Source organism: Eptesicus fuscus, chromosome 12 (assembly GCF_027574615.1).
Source record: "Eptesicus fuscus isolate TK198812 chromosome 12, DD_ASM_mEF_20220401, whole genome shotgun sequence".
NCBI classification, from domain to species: domain Eukaryota; kingdom Metazoa; phylum Chordata; class Mammalia; order Chiroptera; family Vespertilionidae; genus Eptesicus; species Eptesicus fuscus.
This window is the reverse complement of record NC_072484.1, coordinates 29,748,084-29,765,048: the sequence shown is the minus strand read 5'-3', so window position 1 is coordinate 29,765,048 and position 16,965 is coordinate 29,748,084. Positions and strand designations below refer to the sequence as shown.

At 47.4% G+C, this 16,965-nt stretch overlaps 2 protein-coding genes across 6 annotated transcripts in view; one reads left to right on the top strand and one right to left on the bottom strand.

The window, feature by feature from the left end:
* Positions 1–474: 474 nt before the first annotated feature.
* On the bottom strand, positions 475–6,285 carry PCED1A (PC-esterase domain containing 1A). Of its 2 annotated transcripts, XM_008141016.3 has the most exons (8): positions 5,934–6,285; positions 5,473–5,618; positions 4,909–4,988; positions 4,562–4,800; positions 4,311–4,461; positions 3,951–4,197; positions 2,025–2,294; positions 475–1,666 (listed from the first exon to the last, which is right to left on the bottom strand). In XM_008141016.3, exons 2-8 carry the CDS (start codon positions 5,594–5,596, stop codon positions 1,419–1,421), a joined length of 1,359 nt encoding a protein of 452 aa, XP_008139238.2. In that variant the 5' UTR covers positions 5,597–5,618; positions 5,934–6,285; the 3' UTR covers positions 475–1,418. The 2 variants fall into 2 exon arrangements, with proteins under 2 accessions (XP_008139238.2, XP_028000493.1); XM_028144692.2 differs by lacking the exon at positions 2,025–2,294.
* Positions 6,286–6,356: 71 nt separating this feature from the next.
* VPS16 (VPS16 core subunit of CORVET and HOPS complexes) overlaps positions 6,357–16,965 on the top strand; it is a 29,544-nt gene continuing 18,935 nt past the window's right edge. For 3 of the 4 annotated variants that reach the window (XM_054723716.1, XM_054723717.1, XM_054723718.1), the window contains exon 1: positions 6,409–6,549. In XM_054723716.1, the coding sequence (XP_054579691.1) occupies positions 6,497–6,549 (53 nt within the window). In that variant the 5' untranslated portion in view covers positions 6,409–6,496. Of the gene's footprint in view, positions 6,550–16,965 lie in introns of all 4 variants that reach the window. The other variant, XM_008141018.3, reaches the window with a different exon arrangement.

Genomic DNA, 16,965 nt, shown 5'->3' with positions numbered 1-16,965 from the left:
GTTTCCCCAACACCAGTGTGTGCTAACTTAGCAGCTTCACTTGCACTTAGATTGCTAGCAAGGATTAACACTTTTGTGGTCTATTTCCATTTCCATTTTAGATGTTATATCCTTTGCCAAGGTAAAATTTCAATAAAAACTATGGAAAGAATGCATGGCGCAGCACCTGGGTGGCAGGCAAGCCCTGCGGGGCCATTGGCACATCTCTGCATTCCTCTCTTCCATCCAATTCTACTTGATCATGTGTGGGTCTGTTTCCTTATTTTCCTGCTCCACACTCCATTCTCCACCCCATGCCACCATTTAGCCCACATCCCCCTTGATGTTTAGTCACAAGCTTAAGGTCAAGTCACTCGTCCAAGCTGAGACCCTGTATTCTCTCCCTTACAGCGTTTGACACAATCCTCTACACCCACCCTGGAATTCCCCCGCCACCAAATAAGTTGGCCTGTGTTCACTCTGCCCTTAGTGCACATTATATTTATTAAATAACGGATTTCTAATCAGTCTCCCACTTGGGTTTGGGAGCTTCTTGATTAGTTCCAATCACTTGAGTGTCCATCATATGCCAGGAACTGTGCAAGGTAAGGTATGTGTTTTTCTATCTCCAGGAACAGATGAATGTTGAATGTACACATGAATACATGAGACTGGTACAGGTAAGAATTATCCAGATGCATAAATTCCACATAAAATGTTGACAATTTCGCTCTGGCCAAATAGCTCAGTTGGTTAGAGCATCGCCCCAATACACCAAAACCAAGGGTGGGGGTTTGATCCCTGGTCAGGGCGCATACAAGAATCAACCAATGTGGGCACTGTCCTGTGCACCGAGAGGTTGCTAGTTGCTGGTTTGATTCAATGTTGTGCTCCCACAACGATGTTTCTCTCTCTCCTTCTCTAAAAATTCAACAAATCTTTTTAAAAAAAATCAACCAAGGAATGCATAAATAAGTGGAACAATAAATCAATATTTATCTCTTCCTCTCCCTAAAATCAATTCATCAACCTAAATTTATTAAATAAATAAAGTAAAATGTTGACAATTTCAACTCAGCCCTTGCTATTCCAATCCCAGAGAGCAGCTGACAAGAGGTAACCTGCCCAAGATCTTTGTTAGTGCTTATGTGTTCTGGTGAGAATGAGGGTGTGAGGCAACAGGAAAGTCACATTCAATGATTTCCAAACAATGTGAGGTGGAAGGTCCAAAGCTGGAAAGAGCCCAGAGGCAGCCTCCCAACTCGTAAGGTCACGGTTTGGGAGACACAGGAAGATGCCACTCTGTCCTTCCATGCCTTTATTGGTGACAGCAATGGACAAGAACAGTGCCAGGCACAGCAACACCATGGCCCAGCACCTGGGTGGCAGGCAGGCCCTGCAGGGCCATTGGCACATCCAGCCCCGGCCCAAGGTCCAGTCTACCCAGGCCATGTCCCCGAATGTGCAGGAGGCCGCCTGTCCAGTTTGTATGTGTGGATCAGTCTGTCTGAGTGTCTGAGCCGCTGCCTGCAGGGTCCCCCCATCCTTGGCACATGGTAGGGGCTGCTGGGAACACAGCGTGGCATTCCCCGGTGGACCACCGGGCCCCGGTGCTGACCATGGGGGACAGGGCCAGAAACTGGAGGTGGCAGTGGACCGGGCACAACGTTCACTCCAGGGCCACATCCTACAAAAGAACCAGTCATTTGTCAGAGTGGGCTTCTAGCCAGGGTGAGCCCAGCTCTGCCTTTAGGCTGCTCTGGTCCTCCAGGGTGAGTTTCTTTGGGCTTCAGTTTCCCCATGTACAAAATGGCAATACTTCCTCCAAACCAGGAAACTGTGACAATCAGTGAGCTGATTAATGAGTCTACATATGCTGTTCTAGACTCAGCTATGACTGAACCCAATCCTGAGGAGGGGGTGGAGAGGCTGGAGTACAAGGGTTATCCAACTGCTCTCAGCCTGCCTGGACACAGGAGGCTAGGCTGGGAAAGGTGTGAGGAGAGGCTGGGAAAGTTGTGATGGGAGGCTGCAGAGGCACCTACCTAAATGGGGTGGCACTGAGAAGTCTTCCGTTGTATTATAATTGAAGAATTCATGGGGTGGGAAGGGCTGGCATGGGAAAAAAGGGGCATCCTGGGGCAGGGGTGGGAACAAGGGAGGTGGGGAGGGCTGAGGAAGGGGGTAGAGAAAAGGCATGGGAGGGGGCAAGGGAGAAGGTGGGGGCAAGGCCAGCTGCTCCCCAAAGTCTGGGGGCTGCCCCTGGCTCCCCTGGAACAGATGATCCGGCTCTGGCCAGTCCTCAATCCATGGGTCTAGGAATGGGATGGTTGTTTTAGGAAGGCCTGAGAGGCCAGGCTGCCCTGAACTCTAGCCCTCCACTCTCCTAAACCTCTGCTCCCTCCTCCAGGCGGGAGTACCTTCTGCCATCTACCCAGTTTTCCTCATTCCCTCTCATTTCAGGCCAAGCCCAAGGTGTGTTCCTTCTCCCTTGTCTTTCTCAAAAGTCAGTAGATCCACCTTTGTTCTGACCTCATGCTCCCCTCCAAAGAGCCTTCTACCTTTGTTTGCCCACCTCTTGGGTCTTTAGTCTTTCCCTCTCCGAGCAACTAACCACAGACCAATAAATAAGTTAGTAAATCTTCTCTCTTATAAACATAAAGATCCTGTCTCCCTCTTCCCCCAGTAGTGCCCTGTTCCTTTCAAATGTCCAGAGTATTGTGCCCAATCTACATTCCCTCAGCAACTGCTCACTACCTCTTTTAATTCTGCTCCAATTATGCAACACTTTTCCCACTAAATGTAGCCACTTCCTGGCAAATTTAACAAATTCCTTTCTTCCTGACAGTCACATGACATGGCCAATAGCCTCATCCTCCCTGAAAATGCCTCTACATTCATCTCCTTGTTTCCTCCATTACTCTCTCTTTCCTTCCACCTCCAAAATGTGGCTGTTGTTCTGCTATCTCTTCCGAGGTTCATACTCATGCCCTTCAGCTTCCATCTCTCTGTGGAGACCACTGACTCCAAATCTACTCCACATTTCCACAGTACCTCAAACAGAACTGTCCTGACCAAACTCACCAACTCAGTCTCCCACCCAACTCTGCCTTTTGATGCCCCTATTTCTGTAGCTACAAACTGGACTCAGGAGACATGAGCCACCACAATCTAGCCTTTCAGCCTTTAGAGCATTCCTTCTTTGCTGGGGATCAGTTCTTTCATCTAAAAAACAAGGAAATTGGACCATTATATAATCAAAGTCCGAATTTACCTCCCTGATGCTCCAACTCCTGGCCGCCAAGCCCCAGAAGTCTGCCTCTATAACATTCCTGGTCTGTCTGTGCGACCATCCCCTCCAGTGCTTTGATGAACAGCTTTCTAACACAACTCACGTCTCTCATTCATCAAACACTAACCTGTAGCTACTGTGCACACAGCAGTGGTGCTAAACACGGAAGCAAAAGGGCTCATGAGCTGTCAAAAGGGAGGCAGGAAACTTTTCCTTTGAGGACATGATCCAGGGGAGAAGCAGATGTAGAAACACTCAGCCATGATGCCCCTTTGGAGCAGGCAGGAACTGAGAGGCTGACAGCACCAGCCAAGGAACTTCTGCCACACTGCCTGGATTGGCCTTCCTCCCTTTCTGTCTTTCTACCCCTCACTTCCATGCCTAGCTCAGAGTACTCCCATTTCTTTCCAGTTCATCTGTAGGGTAGGGATCTCTTGACATGCTGTCTCATGTACTCAGTGCTTGTAGAAGCCAAAAGTCACTATATGGCTAGACCAGAAGAACCAACTTGGACTGCCCTGTTGCTCCTGTGATCTTACCCTCCCCAGGGGGTGAGAAAGAAGAAATCCTTAAGGGGCCTCTATTCCCCTGGAGTATCTCTGTCCTGTTCTGTTTGTGCGCCCTGTGCTGTGAGGGCCCTCTCTGCATCACGACCCTCCCCACTCATGATAGGGCTCACCAGGGGTGTAGTCACGCTTGGGCAGCTCCACACCCCAGGCGTCAGCCACATGGGTCAGAAGCAAGTGTGAGAGATGTCGGTGGGCATGCTGGTCCCAATGGACACCGTCCCGGTGCCGGTGCCGTACTGCATGCCGGAAATGAAAGTGGAGGTCCAGGACGTCGAAGCAGTGGTCCCCAGCCAGCGTAGCACTGTAGAAGTTCCCTTCAACCACATCCCTCCGCAGAGAGGCCGCCAGGGGCTGGAGCTGAGAGAAAGTACAGCATCTAAGGGCCACAGAATGAAGCAGGCTGGGGATGGACGGTCCTCTATCTACTAATCACCTGTCCCCTCCTTCCATCCTGGGGCTGGGTCACTTGCCTCAGGCAGAAGGAAGCCCCCAGTGACACGCTCTCCCAGGGGCATTGCCATATTCCACACCAGCAGGCAGGAGTCTGGCAACACCTGGTCCATACGCATGAACACCCGCTCCAGGTTCTCTCGATAACTCTCCATTGAGAAGCGGCCATACCTGTGGGGCAGCACAGTGGGTGGGCAACAGCACAGAGGTAGATGGCCTCTGAGCCATACCTCCACCCCCAACCAATATTTCCCTCTCCCCTCGCCTCAACCTGGACAGATCCCAGAGGCAGGAGTTGATGATCACCAGGTCCGGAGCAGGCCCATATGTCAGCTCCTCCAGGACGCCCTCCAGGTACTCGGAGTAAACTCGGGTGAGGAAGTAGAAGCGCACAAGGTGGTGGCCAGAACCCGAACAGAACTGGCGGACCTCTCGGTACTGTGTCCCGTTGTGCAGCTCGCCCAGCTGACCCCCAGCCACCAGCTGGTCCTGTTCAAAGCTCAGTTCCCCCTGCCCACCCCCATACCCAGCTGGTCAGACCCATGCCAGGGAGGAAAACCCTGCCAGGCCAGGGTCTGTGCCCACCCACCATTGGCATTGCTACCAAGTTTCCCTCACCTTGGCTTTCAGCTGGGCGGCTGTGAGCAGTGAGTCTTTCTGGAGCAGGAGCACCAGGTCCTTGTACACAGCTCGCTGGACTGCAGGGAGACAGATCATGGGGCTAAGGCAAGCCTCACCCCATCCCAGTGTCTCCCACGTCCAGGCTCCTCATTTTCCTAGGGCTGGGGTTGCCCAACACCACTTCTGTGGAGTGTTGACTTTGAGGCAGGAGAAAGGGTGAGGTTCAAAAGTCCTGGCACTGCCACTGATCCTTCTAGTTGTGCACCACCCCCAACTTAGTATACAGTGACCTGAGATCTAGCAGAAGTCATCTGAGTCACCTGCTCCCATAAGGGAAATTATGGGAGATGTCAGGGAGGAAAAAACTGCTAAGCAACATGGTGTGAAAAGCGTGACAGGCTACATCTGTCAGGACACCTGTGAAGGCGCACAGGGAAATAAAATGAGAAAACCTACTGGACTGGAATAGACTAGGGGTCAGAGATGGAGACAAAGTCTCCAGACTTAGACAACAGGCTGCAGGTGCGGGACTGAGAAGTGTGATCCTAGAGGAGCACTCACTTGAGTCCCCCAAGATGACCACGAACTTGTTGTGTAGCAGCTGTTGGACTTCCGAGGCCTGGAGGTGGACCATGGCGCTTCGCCGGGGGCAGCGCGGCTCCTTGTTCTCCAGGCAGAAGACCATGCTGCTGTTGACAACGACCCGGCTGCAGGAAGAGGCCACTTAGCCGCGCGAGGGCGGGAGCTCGGGGCAGGTCGGCCGCAGGGCCCAATGCAGGATAAAGGAGACCAGTGCCGGCCCCTCCCCGGCAGCTCAGGGCTACAGGGACCAGGCGGTAGCGGCGGCAGCGTGAGGCCCATGGTGGCACGGGCCTCGGTCACAGCTGGCGCCAGAGGCAGGGGGTCGCCAGGCACGTAGGCCTCCGGGGCACAGAGGCGCTTCCCGCCCGGCGCCGCCCAGCGCCCCGCCACGTGCCCGCCACCGCCTCGCGCATGCGCGCGCACCCGCTCGCGCCAATTACCGATTCCCGGAGCGCCAAGCAGTTCACCCGCGAACAGGGCAGGCCTGCGCACCGCGCGCCTCGCCTGCAGTGAGCTTCAGGGCTGGCCTCATGTTCCCGCGCCCGGGGAGGTCGGTCGGTGCTGCACAGTCCCCGCCCCGCAGAGCCCGTGCGACCCGGCTAGCCGTCGGTGCGAAGCCCGGCGCCCAGCGTTCTCCATGCGTGCGTCGCGGCGGCCCCGACGGCGCCACGAGCCTCGGCGCCCGGGGCAGCGACGCTCATAGCTCCCACTTCCGGTCACCCATGTCCCGCCCTGTGCACCCTCAATGCCCGAGGGGACAGGAAGGAGGCGGGGCTGGCTGCCGGGTCGGGGCAGGAACCGGAGCCAGGCCCACCGAGGCGGGCACTAGGCCCGGGTGTGGGCGGGGAAGCGGCGGCAGCCGAATGCAGCTGCCCGGAGCGCTCAAAGCAGTGGCGGCGGCCTCGCCACGTGATCCAGGAGGGCGGAAGCGGAAGTGCCGGCCTGGAGCCCTTGCTTAGGCGGGTGTCCCTTCAGTGCTGCCCCGCAGCCCCCTGCACCAGCCATGGACTGCTACACGGCGAACTGGAACCCGCTCGGGGACTCTGCCTTTTATCGGTGAGCCGCCCCGCCCTCCCACCCACGGCCTGGCTTACCCCGCTCTCCCGCCGGCTCGAGTCGGGGCGGAGCCCGCAGCGCGCGACCCCGTCACTCGGCGCTGGGGTCCGCCCCTCGCCGGCTCTCCCCCGGCGTCTGCCACTGAACGTACGGAAACTGAGGCAAGCCTGGTGGTCACACAAGTAGGGGCAGAGCCCAACGCTGAAGCCTAGGTCTGTCAGCCTCCGGAATGATGCTCACAGCACGTTAAAGGAGGCCGCCTGGTGACAGCGAGTGCCCAGTCTCCTGCCCGGAGGTCCTGCCGAAGTCAGACCACCGGGGCGCTCCGAGAGGCGTAGGGGCGCACGGCGGGCGGGGTAGCAGTGCTGACCGAGGCGGGGAGAAGGGGACCAGTCGTCGTCGGTGAATCCGGGGCTGCGCGAGTTGGGACCCCCAGCTAAGGACAGCCCTCTCCTGGGAGTGGTAGAGTCCACTAATCTTTCTAAAGTGTAAATTGTTTGCATCGTTATCCTTGGTACAAACTACTCTCGTTAGATCTGTAAGTCGGCTCCTGTTTATCTCTCCAACTTCATTTGCCCCTCTTGTACCCAAATTTTGCGTTCGGTTGCACAGAACAGGACCCCAGTATAGCGTGAGGTTTCATGGCTCCCTGTGTCTGCCCCAGCGTGCAGTTCCTTCTGTGGGCACTGCCATTTCCTTCATTATTTATCTGTCTGGACCATTCTTGCTCATCCTTTAGGACTTAGTTCAAGGGTCCTTTCTGTACTCTTTCTTTCCTGACCCAACCCAGTAGAGACAGCTGACCTTCCTTTGGACCCAGCGCCAGGGTCTGTTATGTATGGTACAGTAGGGCAATGTTTGTATAGTAGGTTTCTTCTGCTAAATCAAGTTCCTTGAGGGCTGAGAGCGTATTTCTTACATCTCTTTATCTCCAGTGCTTATTTAGAACAGTGCCTGCTATGTAGTAAGTAGTTGCCCAATAAAGTTTTTAAAAAACACTTCATTGATTGCAACTAAAGATCACAAAGACATCTCATTGGGATCTTATTTCTTTTTAAAAAATATATATATTTTTATTGACTTTTTACAGAGAGGAAGGGGAAGGGATAGAGAGTTAGAAACATCGATGAGAGAGAAACATCCATCAGCTGCCTCCTGCACACCCTCTACTGGGGATGTGCCCGCAACCAAGGTAGATGCCCTTGACCGGAATCGAACCTGGGACCCTTCAGTCTGCAGGGCGACGCTCTATCCACTGAGCCAAACTGGTTAGGGCTGGGGTCTTATTTCAATAGAAGACACCATTTTGCCCATAAGAGTGACAAATGCCTTGTGGCAATTTTTAGACCTCTGTTGCATTTGTTATTTCTAGTAAATATGTTTCCATACAATATGGAAAAAATTTGCAAAAGTTTAGTTAAAATCAGTAAAGTGAGGAAATAACAATGATATCTGTTTTTGTGGAGAAGGGATGTAATTGGCATGAAATTTAGTGTCTACAACAACACAGCATACACTTTTGAAAATATTAACTTGTATTACTTTTGAAAATATATGTTGCCTATGCAGGCTTGTTAAATAGGAGAGTACTAAAAATAATGGCATCATTATTACCGAACTCCTATTTATGATATGAAGTTTTAGCTTTGTTGATGCACCAGGAAGTGGAAGTGTTGACCTGCGTGGCTAGCCTATGTTTACCTGTGTGTGCTGTACTGCAGAAAGGAGTAGAAGTCTAAGCCTTGCTGTGGAGCATATATTATTTTGGCTAACAGAAGTTGTGCCTTTCTATGTACTATACACTTTGCTAAGTACGTTTATCTGTATTAACTTAAGTCTCACAATCCCACGAAATAGGTATCATTATTGTTGTTTGTTTGTTTGTTTGTTTGTTTGTTTTTAGGTATCATTATTAAACCTTTCTTACTGATGAGGAAACTGAGACACAGAGAGGTTAGGTGACCAGGTTACACAGCTAGTAAGTAGTGGAGTGAGGATTTAAACCCAGCCTTATTCTAGAACCTGTGCTAAAGCATAGGTTTGTTTGGTTGGTTTTCACAGGAAAATAAAATAGCATTTCCTAGCTTCTCCACCAGAGTGGAAATGCTTTAAGTGCAGATACTTGGTGTTTATCTGTATTCGTGTATAGCCTCATGCCAGGACTTACTACAGGTTCGAGTAAAATGAATGAATGATAAACAGGTGGCAGACAGAGCATTTTGAGTCCTATCTATAGAACAGGATTCTTTTTCTTTGAAGGTAGTAGTGTTCTGGAAAACTTACCAATTGGAAAAGGCAAGGAGAGGGAATGATGATTAATTCTATGGGGCTTCAGAATTTTAGCTGTTTTTATCCTAGAAACCCAATTTGGAATAATCCCATTAATTAATTTTGTTCAACCCTTTGCCAAGGCTGAATGTATCAACCAATAAAAAGACATGGACCCTGTCTCCCCTCATAGAACTTAACAGCCAGCAGGGGAGACTGTTGATAAACACTAACAACTCAGTATTTGTTTGGTCATAATCAGTGTAATGGAGGGGTATAGGGTTCTAAAACAGCATATAACAACAGAGTTTATTCTTGTACTAGAGGCCCGGTGCACAAATTCGTGCACCAGTGGGGTCCCTCGGCCTGGCCTGTGGGATTGGGCCGAAACCAGCTCTCCGACATCCCCCGAGGGGTCCTGGATTGCAAGAGGGCGCAGGCCAGGCTGAGGGACCCCACCAGTGCACGATCGGGGCTGGGGAGCGACGTGGGAGGTTGGCCAGCTGAGGAGGGACCGTGGGAGGGCTCCAGGGCGAGTCCAGCCTGTCTCGCTCAGTCCCGATTGCTGGACCCCAGCAGCAAGCTTACCTACTGGTTGGAGCACGTGGTCAGTGCATGTCATAGCAACTGGTCTACCAGTCAACTGTCTGCCCCCTGGTGGTCAGTACACGTCATAGCGAGCGGTTGAGCAGCCTTAGCATATCCTTAGCATATTACGCTTTGATTGGTTGAACAGACGACTGGACACTTAGCATATTAGGCTTTTATTATATAGAATAGGATTATATATTTTTCTATATGAACAACTATAAACCTACTTTTGCCAAACCCTGTATATTTCTGAAACTCTTCTTAGAAGTAGACTATTTTAGCAGATTTTTTGGAGTTTGTGTGTTTGGGTTGTTTTCTTTTTTGCACATATAAAGATGAACATTTTTAAAATTGTAGTTAACCCTTTGCTTTTTTCTCAATTCCTTTATTCTACTCGGGATTTAATTTTTTAAATACCCCAGATTTTACAAAGCGCGGCAGTAGAATAAAAAACTGGAGTTTCTTTTCATACAAACTTATTAATTTGGATTTTTTTATATTTCAAATTATTGATACATTCAAAGAGTATAAAAAGAGCTGCTACCAATGCTAACCGTGTCGAGTCACACTCGACATCCGAGTGCAAAAGGTTAACACATGATAAAAAATTTACTATCTTATTCATGCAAAAGCACAATCTGGTAGTGTTAGGTATTTTCACATCGTTGTGCAACCACTCTCCAGAAATTTTTCATCTTGCAAAACTGAACCTCTATATCCATTAAATAATAATTCCTCATTCTCTCCCTCCGCCATCCCTGGCAACCATCATTATGCTGTTTTCTGTTTTTATGAATTTGACTACTCTAGATAGGTCATATAAGTGGAATCATACAGTATTTGCTGTTTTGTGACTGGCTTATTTCACTTAACATACTGCCCTCAAGGTTCATCCATGACACTAGAATGTATCAGAATTACCTTTCTTGTTAAGTCCATTGTATGTATATCATATTTTCCTTCTCTGTTCATCCTTTAATAGACACTTAAGTTACTTCTACCTCACGGCTGTTGTGAATAATGCTGCTATGAACAGTAGTGTAAAAATAGCTCTTCAAGACCCTGTTATCAATTTTATTGGATATATACCCAGAAATGGAGTAGCTAGATCCTATGGTAATTCTGCTTAATATTTTTAGGAACTATCATACTGTTTTCTGTGGTAGCTGAATCACTTTACATTTCCAGCAACAGTGTACAAGAGTTCTTTAGTAGTGTTTGTGTTTGTTTTTTGGGTTTTGTTTTGTTTTTTTGTTTGTTAATCCTCACCCAAGGATATTTTTTCCATTGATTTTTAGAGAGTGGAAGGGAGGCAGGAGTGGGGGAGAGAGGGAGAAAGAGACAAAGAAACATCAACGTGAGAGAGACACATTGATTAGTTGCCTCCACATGTGCCCTACTGGTGCCAGGGATCAAACCTACAACCCAGGTACATGCCCTTCATTGGGAATCGAACCCTCCACCTTTCAGTACATGGGATGACACTCATCATTGAGAAACACAGGCCAGGGCAGTATTTGTTTTTGAAGGAGGTAGGAGTCAAGGGATTTCAGGGATGGTGATGGATTCTCTTTAGGGCCTGGATATTTTGTAATTAATAGATTATTCCCCAAGGCTAGATGTAATGGCTTCTTCATTCCAAGTGGTTTGTCAACCCAGCCTGGACAGGCTGGAGATCATGTATTTTTTCTTAATATGTTTTAGTTGATTTTAAAGAGAGAGAGAGGAAGGGTGAGAGAGAGGAAATATTGATGAGAGAGAACCATCGATCGGCTGCCTCCTGCGTGCCCCCTACTAGGGATCAAGCCTACAACCCCAACAAGTGTTCTGACTGGGAATCGATCCAGCAATCCCTTGGTGCATGAGAAAATGCTCAACCAACTAAGCCAGAGCTAGAGATCATCTATTTTCACACAGAGCTCTTCTCACACTGTAGTGGATCACACACTTCCAGCATTTTAGCTGCACTGGCAGGAGAATTCCTTCACTGTTTCCTCGAGGAGGCTGGAATTGAGGCGACCAGAGCTGCTAGGTTTAGTGATTTCCTGGCATTAGACTCTAGAGTCCATTTACTGCTGCTGAGGGGATTTCCACTCTGGGACCTTCAAGTAGAAGAGAAAGATATAACCAGCATTCCTCATTGAAGGTGTGGCCTGTCCTCACAAAGTCTACACCCCTAGACTTTTCTGAGAGGCCACACTCCCTGCTGTCCTTCACTCTGCCCATCCATACCCCATGCTGCCCTCGAGGCTTGAATCACCTCACTGTTCCTACGAAGCCTTTTTTTACCTCAAAGCCTTGGGAAATGGTCCTTGCTTTGATGCTCTTCACTCCCTGACCCTTACTGTGCACCCATTTCAGAGCCTCCTTCCCACCCTAGTCTGTGTCACTGCCATCTTCCTGGACTGTACCCTTCACTGATTGTTTGATTGGAGACTTTGGCCCACAGCCTCCTAAGCATCCCAGTTCTTGCACCTTCCAGGATAACTTCCCTGACCACCTGGCTTCAGGGTTCCATGAGCTCTACTCAAGTGATTTTATCTACCTCAGCCACCCCAACTGTGTGCTGTTCTCATCCAGAACTACTCTACTTCAACCGTTAAATTCAGACAGCCCCCTCTCTGGCCACAAGCTCCTGTCCTCACTGACACTGATACCTTCTAATACACCTGTCTTTCAACCTCACCGTGATCCTCATTCCTGGAGTCCGCTGTTCTCTTTGTGTCCACATGCAGAATTTCTTTCTATAAATGTGTCTCTCCCTGTCCAGCTTGGCGTACAGCCATGGTCAGTCATTTCCGTGTCTTTCTTGCCTTTTCCCTGACAATCTTGTTCCTTGCCCTTTGGTTGCACCTGGCTGGCCCAGAACCACACCACTCACCATCTCTGTGCCCTACCCAGGCTGCTGAGCACTGCCATGAGGGTCCGACACAGGCAGGTTGAGTTTACTACAAATCCATGGCTATCAGCTTCAACTGGGCCTTCACAATCCTGTTATGTGGGGTCAGCCTACACTCACCACAAGGGCTCTGCTTTTCCTTTTAGAAGATTGTACAAAGAAACATTTAATTGTAATCAAAACATTTTGGAAATATTGAAAATTAAAGTCTCCTTGGTCCCTCCTCCCAACAGCTAATTTCACCTCATGCTTCCTGGAGAACTGGAAGTCATTTGTATGGAAGGACCTAGGCGTCCCCCGAGCAAACCTGCTCTATTTCCTACCCCTCTGAGGAGATGAGCACCTGTCTCCCTTGTCACAAACTATGTTCCATCCACCCACACCCTCCCTCAGCCAGTGTTTCTCCTGTTGTCCAGGACCCCTTACGTCAAATCACCTGAGATGCTGGCTACATGCAGCTTCTTAAGTCCAATATCCTCTGTTATCTCTGGGATGGGCCCTGAGAATTCGATCTATATTTTAACAAGAACCCGGGTGTTTCTTTGCAGCAGGGAAATTTGAAGATCATTGATCGACATTGTTTTCCACCATCCCTACCCCCAGGTGCTCTCTACCAGATTTCAAGTATACTCAAATCTCCCCATCCTACCAAAAAAGAAACTTCCCTCTTCAAAAAATAAATTCCTCTTTGCCCTGTCTTTTCCTTCCCCTTCCCCAAAACTACCATCTATACTTACTTCCATTTTCTTTCTTCCCAGTGACCACTCACTCTGGTCTGACTACCCTGTTCTCAGTGACATTCTGTTACTGCAGTGGACACAGCTGAGACATCGTCTGAGCTTGACTCCCTGGAGCATTGGATAGAGATGAACCCCCTTTCTTTCTTGGAAATTGTATTTAACCTTTTCTTCTGAAAAATTTCAAATGTACAATAAAGTAGAATAGTATAATCAACATCCATAGCCATAGTTTAGGCTTTAAAATTGTTACCATGTTGCAATATTTGTTTCAACTACTTTGGAAGTTTAAAAAAACCCTTATTAAAGAAAAGTTCAAATATAGATATAGTCAATGTAATTTAATGAACATCTATGTACTCACCACCCGGCTTCAACAAGTATCAACAGTTTGCCATACTTTTTTCACCAATCTCTGGTTCATAGATGTTTCTATCTCTCTCTACCTCTCCCTTTCTCTCTGAAATCAATAAATATATATATATATATATATATATATATATATATATATATATATATATATATTACACTTTTCAATGAAACTACAATCTATTTCATACCTAACAAAATTAACATTTAATATCATCTAATATTAGATGTCTCCAGTTTTCTTCAAAGTGTACTTTTTTTTTTTTAAATCATCACCCAAGGATATGTTTTTCTTGATTTTAGAGAAGAAAACATTGATGTGAGAGAGAAATATCAATCGGTTGCCTCCCATATGTTCTCCAACTGGGGATCAAACCCAAAACTTAGGTATGTGCTCTGACCAGGAATTGAACCCGAAACCTTGGTGTATGGGACAATTCTCCAACCAGCAGAGCCAGCTGGCCAGGACCAAAGTGTCTTTTTGTAACCAATTTTTTCAAATTGAGACCTAAATAAGAATTACTCATTTGCTTACCTCTCTTAATTAAGTCCCTTATAAACTTGTTATTATCCCCATTCCCACCCCTACTTTTTATTTTCATGACATTGACTTGTTTAAGAGTCCACGTCACTTTCTGGAGTTCCTGGCCCATTAGCTCAGTTGGGTAGAGGGTCGACCCGATGTGCCAAGGTTGCAGATTCAATCCCCAGTCAGGGCACATGCAAGAACCAACCAATGAACGCATAAATAAATGGAACAACAAATTGATATTTCTCCCTTCCTCTCTCCCTCTCTCTCTCTCAAATCAAATAAAATTAAAAAATTTTAAAAAGAGACCAAGTCACTTTCTGGATTTATCCCATTGCTTCCTGTGGAACCTTTTAACTTTTTTCTCTATCATAGCCTCTATTTCCTGAAACTGTATTATATCTAAAGATGTGATTAGATCAGTGGTTCCCAACCTTTTTTTGGCCATGCCCCACCTAAGCATTTCTAAAATCCTGATGCCCCCCCGCACCCCGTGACATATAATTCTTATTATTCAAAAAGTGAACTTCTGCCCTAGCTGGTTTAGCTCAGTGTATAGAGCATCGACCTGAGGACTGAAGGGTCCTGGGTTTAATTTCGCTCAAGAGCACATGCCTAGGTTGCAGGCCTGATCCCCAGTGGGGGTGTGCAGGAGGCAGCCGATCAGTGATTCTCTCTCATCATTGATGTCCCTATCGCTCCCTCTCCCTTCCTCTCTGAAATAAATAAAAATATATTTTAAAAAAAAAGTGAACTCCTATTCATGTGGAGGAAGCCTAAAAGGCCATTAACTTGGTCTAAACAAGCTTCCAAAGAACATGGCATCCATGAAAGAGAAAAATAAAAGAAAAAAAAGGCAGTTGAAGTACTGGGGAATAAATACTAAGAAATTGTTAAAAATAATAATAATATGAAGTGATAAGAAAAAATAGCAAATAAAGTTTTAAAACATAATAGAGAACTGAAATGCATAAATATGTCACTATATATTTATATACTGTATATGAGGCCCCTAAAACCATAAGAAATGCAAAATGTCACTGTTAATAGCTCATTCTAGATTGCTCCCCTGAAAAGTCAAATTGCCCCCCTGTGACGCATGTGCCCCACGTTGGGAACCACTGGATTAGATTCTAGTTGAACATTTTGGCAGAAGTGCTTTATAGGCAATGACATGGTGTTTGTGCTGCATCACATCTGGAGTCAGCATTGTATCGGGTTGTCTGCTATGAAGGATGTTGACATTCACAAGGGAATTAGGATGGTGATGGCACATCCTTCATTGTAAAGTCCTATTTCCCCCTTTGTAACAAGCAAGTGGTCTGTGGGATGGTACACTGGTTGCATCAGTACGAGTCTAATCAGGAGACAGAAAGCAAGGACTGACTAAATAGGTGAAGTTTCATATAAAGAACGCTTTGGTGATAACAAAGTAACTGTACCCTTCCTAATTGGTATTCCAACCTTGATGGAAAAGGTATAGTTGCAGCCCACTGGGTAGTGGAGAAGATGGTTGGTTTGCCAGGGCCAGAGCTGGTCCATAGTCACTATGCAAGCAGGAAGCAGCCCTCCTTGACACAGATGAGCCATAGCTGGTGGCCAGGTTCATGGGATTGCAGAGTAAGAGCACCAATGTGAGTGGGAGACCTGAAGCATGCAGTGTCTGTGTGGAGAGAGCCACAGGAAAATGGACGCCAGTGTAGGCCAAGGCTGTGAGGTTATCAAGGGATTGTTTGTTCTGGGTGTGTGTTTGAGGCAGAGCATCACCAGGTGTCCTCATACCCACACTGCTGACTGACCTGCTGCTGGAAACAGTCAGAGTTCCCTCCTCCTGCAGTGTCCCTACACTGCCCTCTACTGAGAAAAGCTAACATCTAGTTCACGTGGAGCACGTATTGAAGGGTGAATTTGGAGTTGACAGATAAATTGATAACTGGCACCGTCCACCCTTTGACTACTTAGCTCCATATGCACCCTCTATACACTTTCGAACTTCCTCATAACAACAAAAGTCTATATTTTTGCTAATGAAGTTACCACTATTCTTCTTACAAGTAAATACTCTTTCCCAAAATGAGAAAACAATCTTAACAGTCATATCTATCACTGTATTAATTTCTCCTCCAGTCCCACTGAATATTCATGTTACCCAAAAATGAAATTGTAAAGTTAACCTCCAATTATTTGTGTGTAAATAAAAAAATGGGAAGGAGAGAGAAGGTAATGGCTAGTGTATACATATAAACACATGCATATAACAAGCGGGAAGAAAAAGTGCAAAGTGACTATAGACTTCATTTCTGTAATTGGTCATGAGGTTGTAGTTGTTATCTATGGCTTCCTTCAACTGCCCATTTCTTGTCTTTAGCCAGAACCTCCACTGCTCTGGTTCTTTACATAATGGAGTGACCCAAACCTTCATTTCAGTCATTCTGCTTTCTTTGGTTGCTGAGGTTTTTCATTAAACTTTATGATCAGGTACAGAAGTACTAAGAGGTGCCCCAGGGGATCCCCTGGGTGTCAGACATGGTCCTTCTTGCCTCCATTATGTAGCAGCAACTCAATTGCAGCAACTCAATTTCCACTTGGTAATCAGGATAATCACTTCAGCCAGTAAATTAACGCCATTTTCTTATGCCTGTTGGTTCAGTGGCATAATGAGCCCAGAATGGCAAGGCGGCGCTCTTATCTTCCAATTCAGTGAATCTGTTGTTGTATCTCCTGGTGGAAACATCCTCCCCATGGAGACTTAACCTCCCAAACCAGTAGATCTCAAAGTTATGGAACTGGAAGCAACATTTGTGTGAGAGTCAGTAGGTGGAATAATGAGAATAGCCACTCACTTCCATCCCTTGATTCTGACTCTAGAGCAGTGGTTCTCAACCTTTCTAATGTCGCGACCCACAGGTTAAGAACCGCTAGCAGGGTCACCTAAGACCATTGGAAAACACAGATATTTACATTACAATTCATAGCAGTAGCAAAATTACAGTTATGGAGCAGCAACAAAAGTAATTTTATGG